General features: G+C 37.2%; 1 protein-coding gene and 1 long non-coding RNA gene across 3 annotated transcripts in view; one reads left to right on the top strand and one right to left on the bottom strand.

Annotated features, from left to right (window-relative positions):
* LOC101949854 (guanine nucleotide-binding protein G(q) subunit alpha) overlaps positions 1-1945 on the top strand; it is a 220243-nt gene extending 218298 nt beyond the window's left edge. For both annotated transcript variants that reach the window (XM_005297722.5, XM_065550528.1), the window contains one exon: positions 316-1945. In XM_005297722.5, coding sequence (XP_005297779.1) covers positions 316-506 — 191 coding nt within the window. In that variant the 3' untranslated portion in view covers positions 507-1945. The remainder of the gene's footprint in view (positions 1-315) is intronic.
* LOC122173738 (uncharacterized) overlaps positions 1-15339 on the bottom strand; it is a 57651-nt gene that overhangs the window by 13264 nt on the left and 29048 nt on the right. The window lies entirely within an intron of this gene.

The following is a 15339-nucleotide window of genomic DNA, read 5'->3' as shown; positions in this document are numbered from 1 at the left end:
ACCAGTGGTTCTCAAACTTTTGTACTGGTGACCACTTTCAAATAGCAAGCCTCTGAGTGCCACCCCCCCCTTATAAATTAAAAACACTTTTTTATATATTTAACACCATTATAAATGCGGATACAAAGCAGGGTTTGGAGTGGAGGCTGACAGCTCATGACCCCCCCCATATGATAACCTCGCGACCCACTGAGGGGTCCCAACCCCCAGTTTGAGAACCCCTGTGCTAGACATAGTAGGATTCTCTCTGACAAAGAAGAAGCTCATGCATTTGATTAGCTTTCGCAAAACTAATTTTCTTTTCTAACCTAACAGGACCCCAGCGAGATGCACAGGCGGCACGAGAGTTCATTTTGAAGATGTTCGTGGACCTGAATCCTGACAGTGACAAAATTATCTACTCTCACTTCACGTGTGCTACAGACACAGAGAATATCCGCTTCGTCTTTGCTGCTGTCAAGGACACTATCCTACAGTTAAACCTGAAGGAGTACAACCTGGTCTAACTGTGCCTAGTAGGCCCCCCAAAATTCCCTTCGGGCAATTGAAGATATACAAGAGGGACTGTATTATCTGTGAAAACGACTTGCATAATACTAATTTATTGCCGGCCTGGACTCTGTGAATGTTCACAGAGTTTGTAGTAAATATTATGATTTTATTTAAACTATATTGAGGAAAAACAAAAGATGCTGAAATACATTCACAGCATGTTTCCTCATTTTTTTAGGCAAAACCTTGTGACTCAGTGTGTTTTAAATTCTCAGTCATGCACTCACAAAGGCTAGGGTTTTTTTTGCTATTGAGGGAAAATCAAGCTGATTTCCCCTTTCCCTGACTCTTTCTTTCTCACTCTCTCCCCTTTCCTCCGCTGCATTTATTATTGTTTTCAAAGGTACAATGGCCTTTTTTTTCCAGTTGCATTCCTTGGCAAACTGTTTTCTCTACAGTGATCTGATCAGGAAAATACTATCATCACAATTTAAACCATCAATCATTCTAATTTTACAGTATGTACTTTTTCTGAAAGATCAAAAGTATTGATACTGTGATTTTAAAATTCTTGACATGGATATTTTGCAAACTGTCTTCACACTGTGGGCTAGGATATTGGGATCAAAAACAGCAGTTGTAGTAACATGGATTTTAACTTTAGCTATAACATGGCAAATCAGAACGATGCATAGAAGACAGTAATGAAATGACTAAGGCAAAATGGCGATGTGGAATATGATCGAATTTCTTTTTAATTGCCATGTGTCCTTTCTTCTTTCTTTTCTTTCAAATCATAGATGCCAAACAAAAATGCCATAGACACTACATTTTCCCCAGAGGCTGCAGCCTGAAACAGTGTTTTTTCAGGTTGATTTTGTTTGTTTATTTTAATTTTTTGTTTTTTGGTTTTTTTTAGCTAGAGCTTTTTAAATATTTTTGACCACAATTTAAACATTATTTTTATTGTATAAAAAAAATTAATGTTGCCAAACGTGGCTTTTTATAAAACCAATAGCTTTGAAACGTAAGATACTAATTGAAATGCCAAATTGATTGATTGGGAAATGACCTGATTGAGACAACTGCCAAATGATAAAGAATTAAAGTTTTAGCTCATATGTTCTCTCCCCCCCCCCTTTTTTTTTTTTTTTAAAGAAAGTGTTCAATTTTGAATGCCAAAAACAGCAGGGAGTGAAAATTCTGTTGGGTACATCATGCATATTTTACTCTGTCATGTCAAAGTATGAGAGTACAGGGAACATTTTCTGCAGTAATATCAAAGCACCTTTAGTTGTGAAACATGAAATTACTGATGAGTAATCATATTCAGGACCCTATCTTGATACGGCTGCTAGTTAATTGATTGACAGATATCTAATAGGCTTAATACAAAGTAGCCTCTCTCAGTGTTCCATAGAAATATTTATTAAATGAAACAACAAAGATCTTACTTTTGAACTCTAAATGTGCAATTTTTTTAAACAACAAAGACAGCACACACATGTATGAGGCTCTATTCTGCAGGTTGGGTTGAAAAAACATTTTTTAACCAGTCACAAGACTGCTAGCATGCTGCAGAGAACTCAGAGGTCTGACGTGTAATTGGACTGATTATCCACAATACCATGCAGCACTAGAGTGCATTTATGTAGAAATTGCTCCTTCAGAGCAGCGGGGGGCCGGGGAAGAATGGCTCACTAGTTGAGTACCAAAGTTAACAATGAATACTAATGAGATGTGGTTCATCTTTAACCCGCCACAACAATAACAAAAGTTGTATTTTTTTCTCCCTCATAAGACACCGTGTAATTTAAAACTGGTTGTAGGTATAGTGCAATTATGAATGCTATAATCATTGTACATACATCTATCTATCTATATATATCTATATATACTATAGATATAATATATTATATCATATCTATATTATATATATGTATATATATAAATAATATGGCAGCATCCATATTGGCTTTGTAATCATTAATTTTTTGGCAGATTGAATGTGCTGTATTGATATGTATCTATGTAATTGTATTGTATGTCTTATAGCTAATTCACATTTTAAATAATGTTATTTTATTTACTTTTTTAAGAGAGAAGAATGTAAATTTTGTCAGTTTATTTCTGACTAGGGATTTTTTTTTATTTACAAACAAAATACTTTACTATAGTACAGAGCGGTACTAGCATCATGCTGTATAAAATCATTTGTACATTCCTGATTAGAGGTAAATTGAAAACAAAACCCAAAGGTCACTCACTCAAAATAATGTGTGAGTTTTGACAGGGCTTTATACAGATGTAGAAACCAGCTTTGTTAGAAGAACTTTTGCCATATGATCTAGGATTGGAATGTGAGCTCTTTAATACATTTTTCTTGGCAAATGCACAGCAGGTTAGTCTTACCTCTCTGATGGCTTTTATTAGAAAAGTGAATTTAGAAACTGTTGTAGCCTGTTGTACAAATGTACTAACAGTTATACATCGCCACTTCCCTAAAAACACCATATGACAGAATATAATACAGAAGTCCAATGGAATAGTGTTTGAAAGGTTATGAAAACCTTAAATGTAACAAAACAAAACAAAAAAGTCATCAGTGTCCAGTGAGTCAAGGTATTTTATTTAATAAAGCTACAGCAGGTAGATATAGAAGATAAAAAGTGACACTGATGTTCTAAATGGATGATCAGAATAGTTAGTCTTGTTATATATGGCATTATAAAATTGCTCCTGATTTTCCACGGTTGACTCTGGGGTACATGATAATATCCCTTCTTTTAAGATGGGAATAGATTGACATCCCAGGGTACATCTACACTACAGCGGGGAGTCGATTTAAGATACGCAAATTCAGCTACGTGAATAGCGTAGCTGAATTCGACATATTGCAGCCGACTTACCCCGTTGTGAGGACGGCGGCAAAATCGACTTCTGCCGCTTTTTGTCGGCGGCGCTTACTACCACCTCCGCTGGTGGAGTTAGAGCGCCGATTCGGGGATCGATTGTCGCGTCCCGACGGGACGCGATAAATCGATCCCCGAGAGGTCGATTTCTACCCGCCGATTCAGGCGGGTAGTATAGACCAGACCCCAGATATGGTGATACAAATGGAATTGTGGCAAATAGAGGCCAATGGAGCCTAAAAGAGTTTCTTTGTTTTATTGGGGGGGGGGGGAGCGGCAGGGGCTTGGGGTGGAGTGGGAGGGGAGAATTGGTTTTAAGTTTTGTATAAAAACAAAAGTTTACTCATGCTTTGTAGTTATATTGTGATTGCAAAACTTTTCAAGAGTGTGTGCCACTGGGATACTTCTGGTATGTTTTAGGTAAGTTGAACCTGTGGCAAATGTTTAGACCATTTGAGCATGTTCTGGGGAGGGAAAAAATCTTCAAAATGCCAAGGCAAGCTTTTCATGAATCACCTAACACACCATTGCAGTATGCCAGTTTACAAAAACATATTTTTCTTTTTAAATGACACAGCTGTTCCCACTTGCAATATATTCCTTTGCTGGTTTTGGTTTTGGTTTGTTTTTTTTGTCAATTGATGGTTTCTACTATGCCTTATAGAGCAGAAGTTTGTGCCTCTAACATGAAGCTGAGGGCAAAAACAACAAAATCAAAACCCTTTCAACTTTGCCAAAACAGTGTGATTTTGTTGAATGTCATAAATGGGGAGGAGGAAAAGAAAACCTCTTGGGAACCTGTGTATACTAGATGTTCACTAGCACAAGAAAGCTGTAATATGTGTTTTACAAAAACCTTAAACTTGCCTTTTACACAAATTAACTGGCACTGTCCTGAGGTATAGAGGATAATACAGCTATAAGGGCAGTTTTACTTTTTATAATTAAGACTATTTTGATTGTCAAGGTGTATGAACTGTAATTTTTTAATCATACTGCCACATGATTGTGAATCATAATTTTTTTAAGTTTGAAAGTTGAGAAGAGACTTTTTATGCTGGATATCAGTCAGAATTGACTGCATGATTTGCAAAAACTTTAAATGGGGGGAAAAAGGGCTGCATATTAAGATACTGCTAGACTCCCCGCTTTTGGTTGTAAGATGCAAATGACCTTCAAATTACTCACTCTCATGACCCTTCCCTTGTTTTGCATTCCTCACAAAAGATTGAAATAATAGGAAAACACAAAAACATGTTAACCCACTTGAAAAAAAATAAAATGTACCCAAATAATTTATTATATGTGCTGCTGTTCTTGAAACTCTATATAAGGGTTACCCTGCATACTAACTACTACATTAATTTGTTTAACTAATGATGTGTGTACAATATGTTAACATGGCTTACCAAAGACCTACCTCTAGTTTAAAATCCAATTATATAGTCCATATGTGTCTTTGGGATTTCATCATGTTGTCACCATCTGACTAGAAAATTAAAGTGGCTTCTTGCATGAGGTTAACTGCTGTATTTTGGACATTTAGACATCTGCTTTTTTTGTAAATACAATTCTCGTTTTGGGCATAATCCATACATTTTACAGTTTAGTATGCACTAATAATTCTTATCCTTTATCCATGTCCTATGATCAATTCAGTAATGATCTTGCCTACCAGGTCCTCAAAACCATATGTCCAAAACTGCTGGTTTTTTCTCCTCACTCTTCACACAGCATTTGTTCAGCCATATGATTCTGAGTTACATCAAACAAAAAAGAAATATCATTTAAGTGTAAGTAAAATCCCATTGCTTTGCTGGTTAAAGGGAATATTATAACTCTCACATAAGCTTTAGCTCTAAAAAAAAAAGGGGGGGGGGTTATTCAGTTGAATATTAATGTGATGGTGGGGAAAGTATTAGATAAAATCAGCCAGACAAATCTGATTGTAAGGAATTGGTTTTTTTTAAAGGATACTCTAATCTACAAGCTGTTGCTGGATTCTTCACGTATCAACCTGGAGGTAGTCCTTTTTTGACCTGTATATTTAGGGGGTTTTGTTAGATACATTTTTAACTTACAGTATTTAAAAAATCATACTTGCTGTTCTTAAAATGTCATTCAAATGCATGTATTGTCTGTTGTTTGGGGATGGGAAATAGTTTTTGAAAAAAACTAATGTTGTATAAATACTTCCCCCAAATTATCTTGCTGGTTAAAAATACAGTATTTTTGGCCATAATTTTGTACTACAGTATCTTCATTCCTTGAAGTTTGCTTCTCTTGAAGTACTCTGGCTTATTGTTCTCCTGGAATGCTTTTTATGATAATGAACATTGGAATAAATCTTTTTATTCCAGTGATTACTCTTTTAGACTGTACATGTTTTATCCTCATTAGATACAGTAATCTCTAAACATGAAACTTCTTGCATATCTCTATAACAAGCAGAAATTTCAAACCCTTTAAGGCTTGTCTCTCTGCAGTGGAGAAAATCACTTGATTATATTACTAAAGATTGGTTGGCTTATGTAAAACAAAAACTTAAGAGGCAGTAAGGGAAATAAATAAGATGTTTAACCAACATCCTATTACCAGAAAATTAACAAAATCTGCTAGGCTTCAGTATGAATTTTTTTAAATTGGGTTGGCTGAATTTCAGTGGTACAGCAGTAGCAGACATGTTTCTCAATTGAAAGAAGTAGCCATGTTATTCTGTATCCACAGAAACAACGAGGAGTCCGGTGGCACTTTAAAGACTAACAGATTTATTTGGGCATAAGCTTTCGTGGGTAAAAAAACCCACTTCTTCAGATGTATGGCGTGAAAATTACAGATACCCCCATATCTACTCTAGTGACACCATAAGAGGACCCAACCACATCAGCCACATCATCAGGGGGCTCATTCATCTGCACATCTACTAATGTGATATATGCCACCATGTGCCAGCAATGCCCCTCTGCCATGTACATTGGCCAAACCAGACAGTTCTACGTAAAAGAATAAATGGACACAAATCAGACATCAGGAATGGTAACATACAAAAGCCAGTAGGAGAACACTTCAATCTCCCTGGACACTCAATAACAGATTTAAAAGTAGCCATTCTTCAACAAAAAATCTTCAAAAACAGACTTCAAAGAGAAACTGCAGAACTACAATTCATTTGCAAACTTAACACCATTAGTTTGGGCTTGAATAGGGACTGGGAGTGGGTGGCTCATTACAAAAGCGATTTGCCCTCTCTTGGTATTGACACCTCCTCATCAATTATTGGGAGTCAACCACATCTACCCTGACTGAATTGGCCTTGTCAACACTGGTTCTCTACTTTTAAGGTAACTCCCTTCTCTTCAGGTAGCAGTATATTTATGCCTGTATCTGTAATTTTCACTTCATTCATCTGAAGAAGTGGGTTTTTTTACCCATGAAAGCTTATGCCCAAGTAAATCTGTTAGTCTTTAAGGTGCCACCGGACTCCCCATTATGTTTCTCATAATCTTTTTGATTGTCTGTTTAAGTGATGACAAGGATAACAGAGTGATATGTACAACATTTTGCTTTTAAACTTCTCTGGTTAATACTTAAACAGTGACCAATAACTCACACTTCTATCACAGAGGAAGTGGAGTTCCAGGCCATTTGTAAAAATCAGTTTTGCTCTAATATGTGGCTCTTTAAATCTGATTCTTAGAATTCCAATAGTCTGCCTGACTGTGGTATTCAATGAATTGCCACTGATTTTTTAAATTATTATTATTATTGTTTGTTTTATGTAATGGAATGTAAGGAGATGGGAAAGTATGAACAATAATATTAATTTATATCACCCTTATGAGGATAACTTCAACAAGAAAAGCACTGTAATTTGTGATATTTAGTTATACTGTATACAGTACATGTAGAAATGATATCCATCTGATAAATTTGGCACTCATCAGTGCAGTTTATCACATACCTATGACTATATCACCTGAACACTAATCCATCTCCCCGAACTTACTCTAACGTTCGAAACGCTTAGGGAACTTCAAACAAATGCCATTATTTTAAAACTCAGTCTTCCCCAGAAATATGGAATTTCACCAAAAATTGTATCTATTAGAGGCCCAGGATGGGCTATTGTCAGCCTTTCTATAATCAAAATGTCATGACTTTCTCTGTGGCCCTGCAGGGCTAAAAATGGAAACTTTATTGGAAGGGGAAATTCCCAGTGGGATCCAGACATTATTTCTAGTCCTTAGAGTTCCTGAGATATCAGATTTTAAAGGAGTGACAAATTTATATACAGAAAAAGTATGCTAGGCTATTTTTGGAAATACGTTATTAGTTGGACTGATGGCAACTAAGGCACTTGATTTTAGAGGTGGAGTAAAAAGAACAAGTGTCCTTATAGAGTTTTTAGAATGCTAAAACATTTCTAAGAAATTTTTTTCTGTAATATATGTGACATATACAGAATGCATGATGGTTCTGTATAAAGGTTTTATCTGCACTCATTTGGGATGATCAGAACAGCTCACTCATGGTCTTGTCACTTCTGAGTAATACAACCATCCAAAACACAGACAACAAAGCCTCTATATATCAACATCTTGCATGTATTCTCAATGTGTAGCATAATAACACAGTAAGAATGTTAAATAAATTCCTATAAATGCCAAGATATGTCAGAGGAAATGGCTAAGCCATGAAAGTCTCAGCTTTGAAATTACTAGGTACTCTGGAACCCCAGACTGAAATCCTGGTACTTTCAAATCAGACTTTTCATCCTTCTGAGGTAGATGATATTGAATCCCTGTGCTTTTTAGGTCAGACCTTAAAAACTGAGGGCTTGCCTACCCTCCCTAGGCACATTAAAGCATCTATGGCACTCATCATAAACTCTAAGAGTTTGCTCCTGTGTCCTTCTCCAAAATTTCCTTTACCCCCATTTTTTTGTATAATATGTTGATTAGCTGCCTCCTTGCACCCCCGAGGAAACATTTTTACAGTGGTGCTCTGTTTGTGGTTGGTGAAGCCATTTCTGCATTTCTCTGTTCCTTTTTTCTTCATCTTCTTGATGTCCTCCTTTTTCTTTTCCTATTGTTATCAGGAAGGGCTGTCTTGCAGAGGTCAAATCAGTTCCAGCAGTGGTTACAAAAGTGAAAGGACTTAAAAAACAAGGCATAGGTTTAAAACAAGGGATAAGACAGGATCAGAAAGTTCCTCTGAGTAGGAGGTTGCTCTAATTAACTTTGTGGGCAAATATCTCAGAAAGACAAAATCTTATAGCAACAGTTTAGTTGTGATATAAGTCACCAAAAGATACAATGGGTCAAATTGTGCCTAACCTTACCCATTATCATATGCAATCCCAGTGAGGACACAATTTCAATGGAGGAATATATTTGCCACTATGTTATTGAAAATTTACTTTTCTTCTATAGTCCTCTTACTTAACTGTTTCATAGCCATGATAGTAGGCAACCAGTTGGTTAAAGATTGATGATGATATTGAGAGAAGCATTAAATTGACAATAAGTTAAATGTATTCCTTCTGACATAAATTACTAATTACCTTTTAAAGAACTACTCACAAAAGAAGAATTGCATGCAGTAAATGTTTACAGATATTGCACTTGTATACAGTTATTATAAAGCAAATAAGTCATTCTATCATAAAAATAAACGTCATTTACCTCAAGATGCAGTATTTGAATCAAAACCGGATTTAGGGGCAGGCGACTGGGTGCTGTTTTTGTTGTTAGTGACAAAAGGGAAAATAGAATTTTGAAGTAAAATGTTTCAAGTATTCCATATCTGGATTCATTTTTCACTAACCTCCTAGAATGTTCTGGACCTTTGTAGAATTTTGTGGAACCTTCCAGACTTTCTAAGTACATTTTCCTTGAACCTCCTAGAATGTTGTCAGCCATGCTCTCACGGAGGGCATAAGGAGCGGGGCATCGCCAATCAGTCAGTGAGATATAAGAACAAAGTGAGAGCCCAGCTGCAATATTGTGAACCTCGTTTTATTATGTAATTGTGAAAGTGTACTTGTGTTTTAAGACTTGAAGACTGTAAGTAGCATCTAATAAAGGACATATTTAATGAGATGCCAGAGATATCTATCAAACCCCTATCTACACAACAATATAAAAGAAATACTGTTATTTCTTTTGCCATACTTAACACATAATGTTTTATGACTTTCTAAGACTGCAGAACATAGACTTTTGCTCTCCCTACTACTGTCAGTTTTCAGGATCTCAGTATAGAAAGCAAAAAGCTCAATTGCAATCTAGTCTGCAGCAAAGGGCACATTTGATGGGAAAATATCTGAAACAACAACATAGATCAGGCTTTAGGCAGTAGCAATCATCCCAGTACAGAAGAAATTTGAGGAGTGAAGCTTAAATGACAGAAGTCCTATTACTAAGGAATTAGCAGATTTACCTGAACATAAGGAATGGAAATGTGAGGAAAGTGATGGAGAATCATCCAGTTTTCCTGGCAGTGTAGGAAGAGTGATGATTAAGAAGAATGTGATTTACATGAAAAAGAGAGAAATGAAGAAGAATCAACCTCGCTTGATGACCGAAACAGCAGTGAGAAAAATTGCACACCACAAATTGATATATCAGATCCTACTTTATGGCCAGCTATCCTAAACAGTGTTGATATTGATTGTACAATTTTGAATGGGCCGGGCAAAATTGAGCATATGATCTTTCCAGTTAAAGAGCGAAAGCAACGCTTGTCAAAGTCACACTGCGAAAGAATGCTCAAAAACAGTGAGAAACTGAATCAGCATTGGCTAGTTCACTCAAAATCAACTGACAGTGTGTTCTGGTTTTGTTACAAAAAATTTGACAAGAATGCCAAATCATTTCTTGCACTTTCTGGGTACAGTTACTGGCATAATTAAGCTGATGCTCTGAAGCAATATGAAAAGTCACCCAGCCATTTTACGGCCCACTCCAAATGGATGGAGGTTGAGTCAGGGCTCAAGCTGAATAAATGCACAGATGCAGAAAACCAGTGCGTTATTAATGTAGAAACTCAGCATTGGAGAAACATGCTTGAGTGTCTGATCTCAATTACCCTCTTCCTTGCAAAGAATAATTTGGCTTTCCGGGGCTCATTGGATAAGTAGTTCACTGAACATAATGGTAATTTCCTTGGTTTGGTAGAGTTCCTTGGGAAATATGATAATGTCATGCATAAGCACCTATGTCAAGTAGTTTATAAAGAAGCTGTGGACCATTACTACAGCAAAATAATTCAAAATGAATTGATTGACCTTATGGCAAGGAAGGTGCTTGATAACATTGATGTGGCTTGGCAAAGCAAAGTACTATGCCATAATAGTGGTCTGCACTCCCAACATTAGTCACAGTGAAAACATATCATTTATAGTAAGATTTGTTGACAACGAGGATGGCTGTGTCCAAATATAGGAACACTTTATCTGTTTTCGGTCTGTGGATGACTACTGGAAAAGGCTTACCAGAACTATTTATGAATGTTCTGAATGAGAATAAATTAAAGCTTCAGGATTGCTGTGGTCAAAGCTATGACAACAGTGCGAACATGAAGGGAAGAAATAGTGGCATTCAGGCAACAATCCTTGTGTTGACTCCAAGAGCTTTCTTCCTGCCTTGTGGCTTCCATTCCCTCAAACTTGTTGTATCAGATGCAGCATCATCTTCTTTAGATTTAGTATCTCTCTTTGGAGTACTGCAAAGGATATACTTCCTGTCTTCAGCATCAACTAGCAGGTGGAAGATCCCCATGGACAATGTTACAGATCTGATTATGGAGCCACTAAGTGACACTTGCTAGAAGAGCCGCATTGACAGCATAAGGCCAGTGACATACCAAGTGACTGAAGTTTAAAACTCCTGATGGAACTGGTGCAGTCGAGTAAAGCTTAGGCCAGAATCTGACATAAGGTTGAAAGCCTGGCAAATCAGATCAGTTGTGGTTTGGCACGATATCTTGTCGCAAGTAAACATAAGCAAGGTATTACAAACTCAGTTGATGGACAACACGACCGCTACTACTTTGATGAGAAGCTGCCTTGATTTCATCATGGCTGACAGAGACAACAGATTTGAAGATGCCATCACCGCTGCCAAAGAAATGGTGGGAAACTTAGGAGTTGAACCTGTCCTCAAAGAAACTCATATTCATTGGAAGAAAAGACAGTTTGGTTATGAGAGCGGAGATGACGTGATGGGAAGCTCAGAAGAAAAATTCAAGAGGGAGTTTTTTTGCTTGCTTGTTGACACTGCTCGAGTGTCCAGCGAAGAAATGTTTGGGCAAATGAAGCACCATAAAAAGACCTGGGGGATTTTGTATGACCTTAGTGAGATGCCAGGAGACAGGAAAAAAAAATTCTTGAACAATTGTATGGACCTTCACTGGATGCTGACACATGGGGAATGTTTGGATGTCAATGATAAAGACCTCTATGTTGAATTGGACAACATTCGTCATGTTTTGCGACACGGGAAGCACTCGCCACTCCAAGTTCTCCAATTCATTCATGATACAGAGCCGAAGGATACTTTTCCTAATGTGTGGATAGCTTTGAGGATTCTGTTAATGCTGCCAGCCACAGTTGTAAGTCGTGCATGCAGCTTTTCAAAACTCAGGCTTGTCAAAATATCTTTGATCAATGATGGCTAATGAGAGACTGCTAACGCTTGCTATTTTATCACTTGAAAATGCCATTGGCCAGTCTTTGAATCGCTCTGACACTGTACTTCAGTTCGCAAGGGCAAAGGCAAGAAAAGCAATCTTTTGAACTAAAGGACTAGGGTTAACATTCTAAGGTTACCTTAATACCTGCCTCTGGAGATTTCCATTACTTGCATCTGAAGAAGTGAGGTTCTTACCCACGAAAGCTTATGCTCCCAATACTTCTGTTAGTCTTAAAGGTGCCACAGGACCCTCTGTTGCATTCTAAGGTTGTCACCTTCTGTAATACTATTTACACTAACACTATTTACTGTACTGCAACACTATTTAATACTGGTCCACCCAATGTTGGTGCAAATTTCAATTTCTTGATGTTAGTACATTTCAATTATTGGTAAAAATTTTAAAAAGTTTCTATAAGCTGAAAGTATTTTTTTTTAATTTGCATTAATGAATACAGATTTACAGATCCTAGTGTGCAAATTTATCACCTTATATGACAGGGATAAATCATGCATGCAAAATGTGAATCAGTCATGAAATGGGCTACAAATGCAATAAAAAATAAGGAATTCAAAAGTTTAACAAATGGAGGGGGTGCCGAAGACAATCCTCATCTGGCATGCCATTTGATCTAGGGCTGGCTCTGATTTGAATTCTCTTAAAAATTATTAAATGAACATGTATTCATACAATTGCATGTACATACTGTTAATGCTTAGTTTATATACTAAAGGTCAAAATCAATGGCTTATCAGATTTTTGAGTATTTTTAAATGTCTGTTATGGAGAATTAGATTGATGGTCAGCTACTCAGGGTATATATCAATATTTTGATTACTGCTCTTCTAAGTGATTCTTTATTATACTAAAATATGGCAAAATCCAAGTTTCTGATCTCTTTTACAACTGTTAGCATAGCATAGCCTTATTTGGTTTAGTAAAAAAGAATAATCTGCTTCTGCAAGGTGCAATGTAGGAGCCATGATTATGGTGTTTTGTCAGATAAATTTTTAACTTTTACCCTACCTAGCTTATCAGATGGTTCAGCAGTCTTGAGTAATTATTGTGGGGTGGAAGCCACTGTGACAAAGTCAGGCTGGGCAGCTGTGAGAGAGTGGTGGAATGGTAACGCCCCTTTTTCCTATAAACTGAGAAGGGGTTAACTCTGGTTAGGGAGGAGGAGATACAAAATGCTGCAGGGCTGGTGGCAGCCAGGAGACAGGCTTCTCTAGAGAGAGAAGCTGCTCCCCAACTCCCCAAAACCCCCAAAGCGGAGCCCCTGATTAGGGGATGGACTGATGTGCCCTGGGGCCAACAGCAGGACAACACTACCCCAGCCAAAGGGGGTGGGGGCGTGGAAGGTATTCCCCTTTTGTGCTTGTAATTTGGTTTATTTTTGTTTGCTGGAGGAACCCTCCTTGGGCCTGCCTTGAGGCCTACCTTGAAAGTACTGATAAGAGAATACAGAGGGGAAAGACAAACACTGTCTAGAGTGGGCTGAAGTATGGTCATGAAGTCCTTTGCATCTCTTGCAGAGATGGTGGTGGAAGGGAGAGGACTCTCTGGGTGCAGATGAAGTTAACTGCATTTTTATATATACCACACTGTTGCGAGTGTGCAGGACCAAATTCTGGTTTCACTTATGCCAGTCTAAAACAAAAGCACCTCCACTGAAGACAATAAAGTATAATTTCAGTTTTACACTAATGAGATCAGAATCTAGCCCAAAGATAGTAAACAAAATGTGTTTGCAGGTAAATAATAATTGTTGGACTCTCATCTCTAGGTCAGATCCTAAAATATGATTTTGGCCTAAGTTAGCATAGTGAATCTTATGTCTTCTTTCTTAAATGAACCGCATAGCTAGAGAGAAGATTATACATACACTTTCTTTCCCATTATTTTAGTGTAGTATGTATGTAACAATTTGAGTTTCATAAAAAGTATATTCACGTTTAAATATAGACTGCTTGACAGCACATCTCTGAGTCCATTAAATATTCTTGCATGATTAGTTCATAACAAAATCAAAAGGTACTGCTAAAAACTCTTTTTTACTTAAGTTCTGATCCTGCCGCGATGCAATGGTAATGTAACTTTTTGCAGAATCAGGGCTTCAGAATGCAACAAAGGAAAAACAATAGTCAGAAAAGTATGATTGATTGATCTTGCATTCTTAGTCAAGCAAGTGCATCTGAATCCTTTCTGGATAACCTTCAAAATATGGTTAATTATTTTGGTATGGCTTAAGATCAGAACATATTAGTGCGAGTTCTTGTAGTTTAATTTATCAGATTTTTAACTCAACCTCCAGCTTTCAATCTCAATAATCAATAATTCTGATAATCCTCTGCTATCTATTGTAATATTATTTTTCCCAGTGACAGTATAATGCCTTAGTAAGAAAATGAAAACTAAATGGCCCTCCTTGGATGATGCACACTATCTGTATTTATTAACTGTATGGTTTATTATTTATACAGTGTCTCATTATCAGTGCTTTGCAGAACAAGTAAAAAGACAGATACCTACCAGCAGTCCCTTACTGAAATAGCATAGAGCCAAGTGTCCTATTCTTAGTTTTTAGCAATATATTTATTGACTTTCACACTGTCCCTCCCATAAGCTCTGTGCCCAATGCATTTGAATGGAGTGAAAATGGAGTCCATTTCCCCACCTCCCACAAAAGTCCCTGGGTGAAGTCCTGGCTCCTTTGAAGTCAGTGGCACTAGCTTCCAATAGGCAGGTGGGCAAGGCTTTGTTTATGCTAGGACTTTATTCCTAAAATTTCCCAATATTGCAACTGTTGGTTCAGCTTCTTCAGTGGTAATAAAGGTTGGAGCATTAATGTAGATGGTGCTGGCAGCCACCGGTGATTAAAGTACTGACATGTGTAAACTGGCTCAGGGTTAGATGACCTGTGGCCTAAAATGCTAGCAACTACTAGGAGTCTCATCCATACTAGCACTCCCATCATTGCTACCTCCTGTGGCACTGAACCTATAGTCTCAATGGTGGGAAATTTTGTCAAAAAAATCTAGGGCATAATCCTACCTCCATTGAAGTCATTGGGAGTTTTGCCATTGACTTAAGTGGAGCCAGGATTGCTCTTTTAGTGTAGAGATCACTTAAGAGCCTCTCTTAATTTAATCTGCACTTATACTAAAAATTACCACTGGGGAGTGCAGGGAGTTGATGATGATCTCCCACTCTGAACTATAGATTTCATAGATTCATCTAT

The sequence above is a fragment of the Chrysemys picta genome, chromosome 6, assembly GCF_011386835.1.
Source record: "Chrysemys picta bellii isolate R12L10 chromosome 6, ASM1138683v2, whole genome shotgun sequence".
Taxonomy (NCBI): Eukaryota; Metazoa; Chordata; order Testudines; family Emydidae; genus Chrysemys; species Chrysemys picta.
Note: the sequence above shows the minus strand (reverse complement) of the source record. Positions and strands in the feature narration are given on the sequence as shown.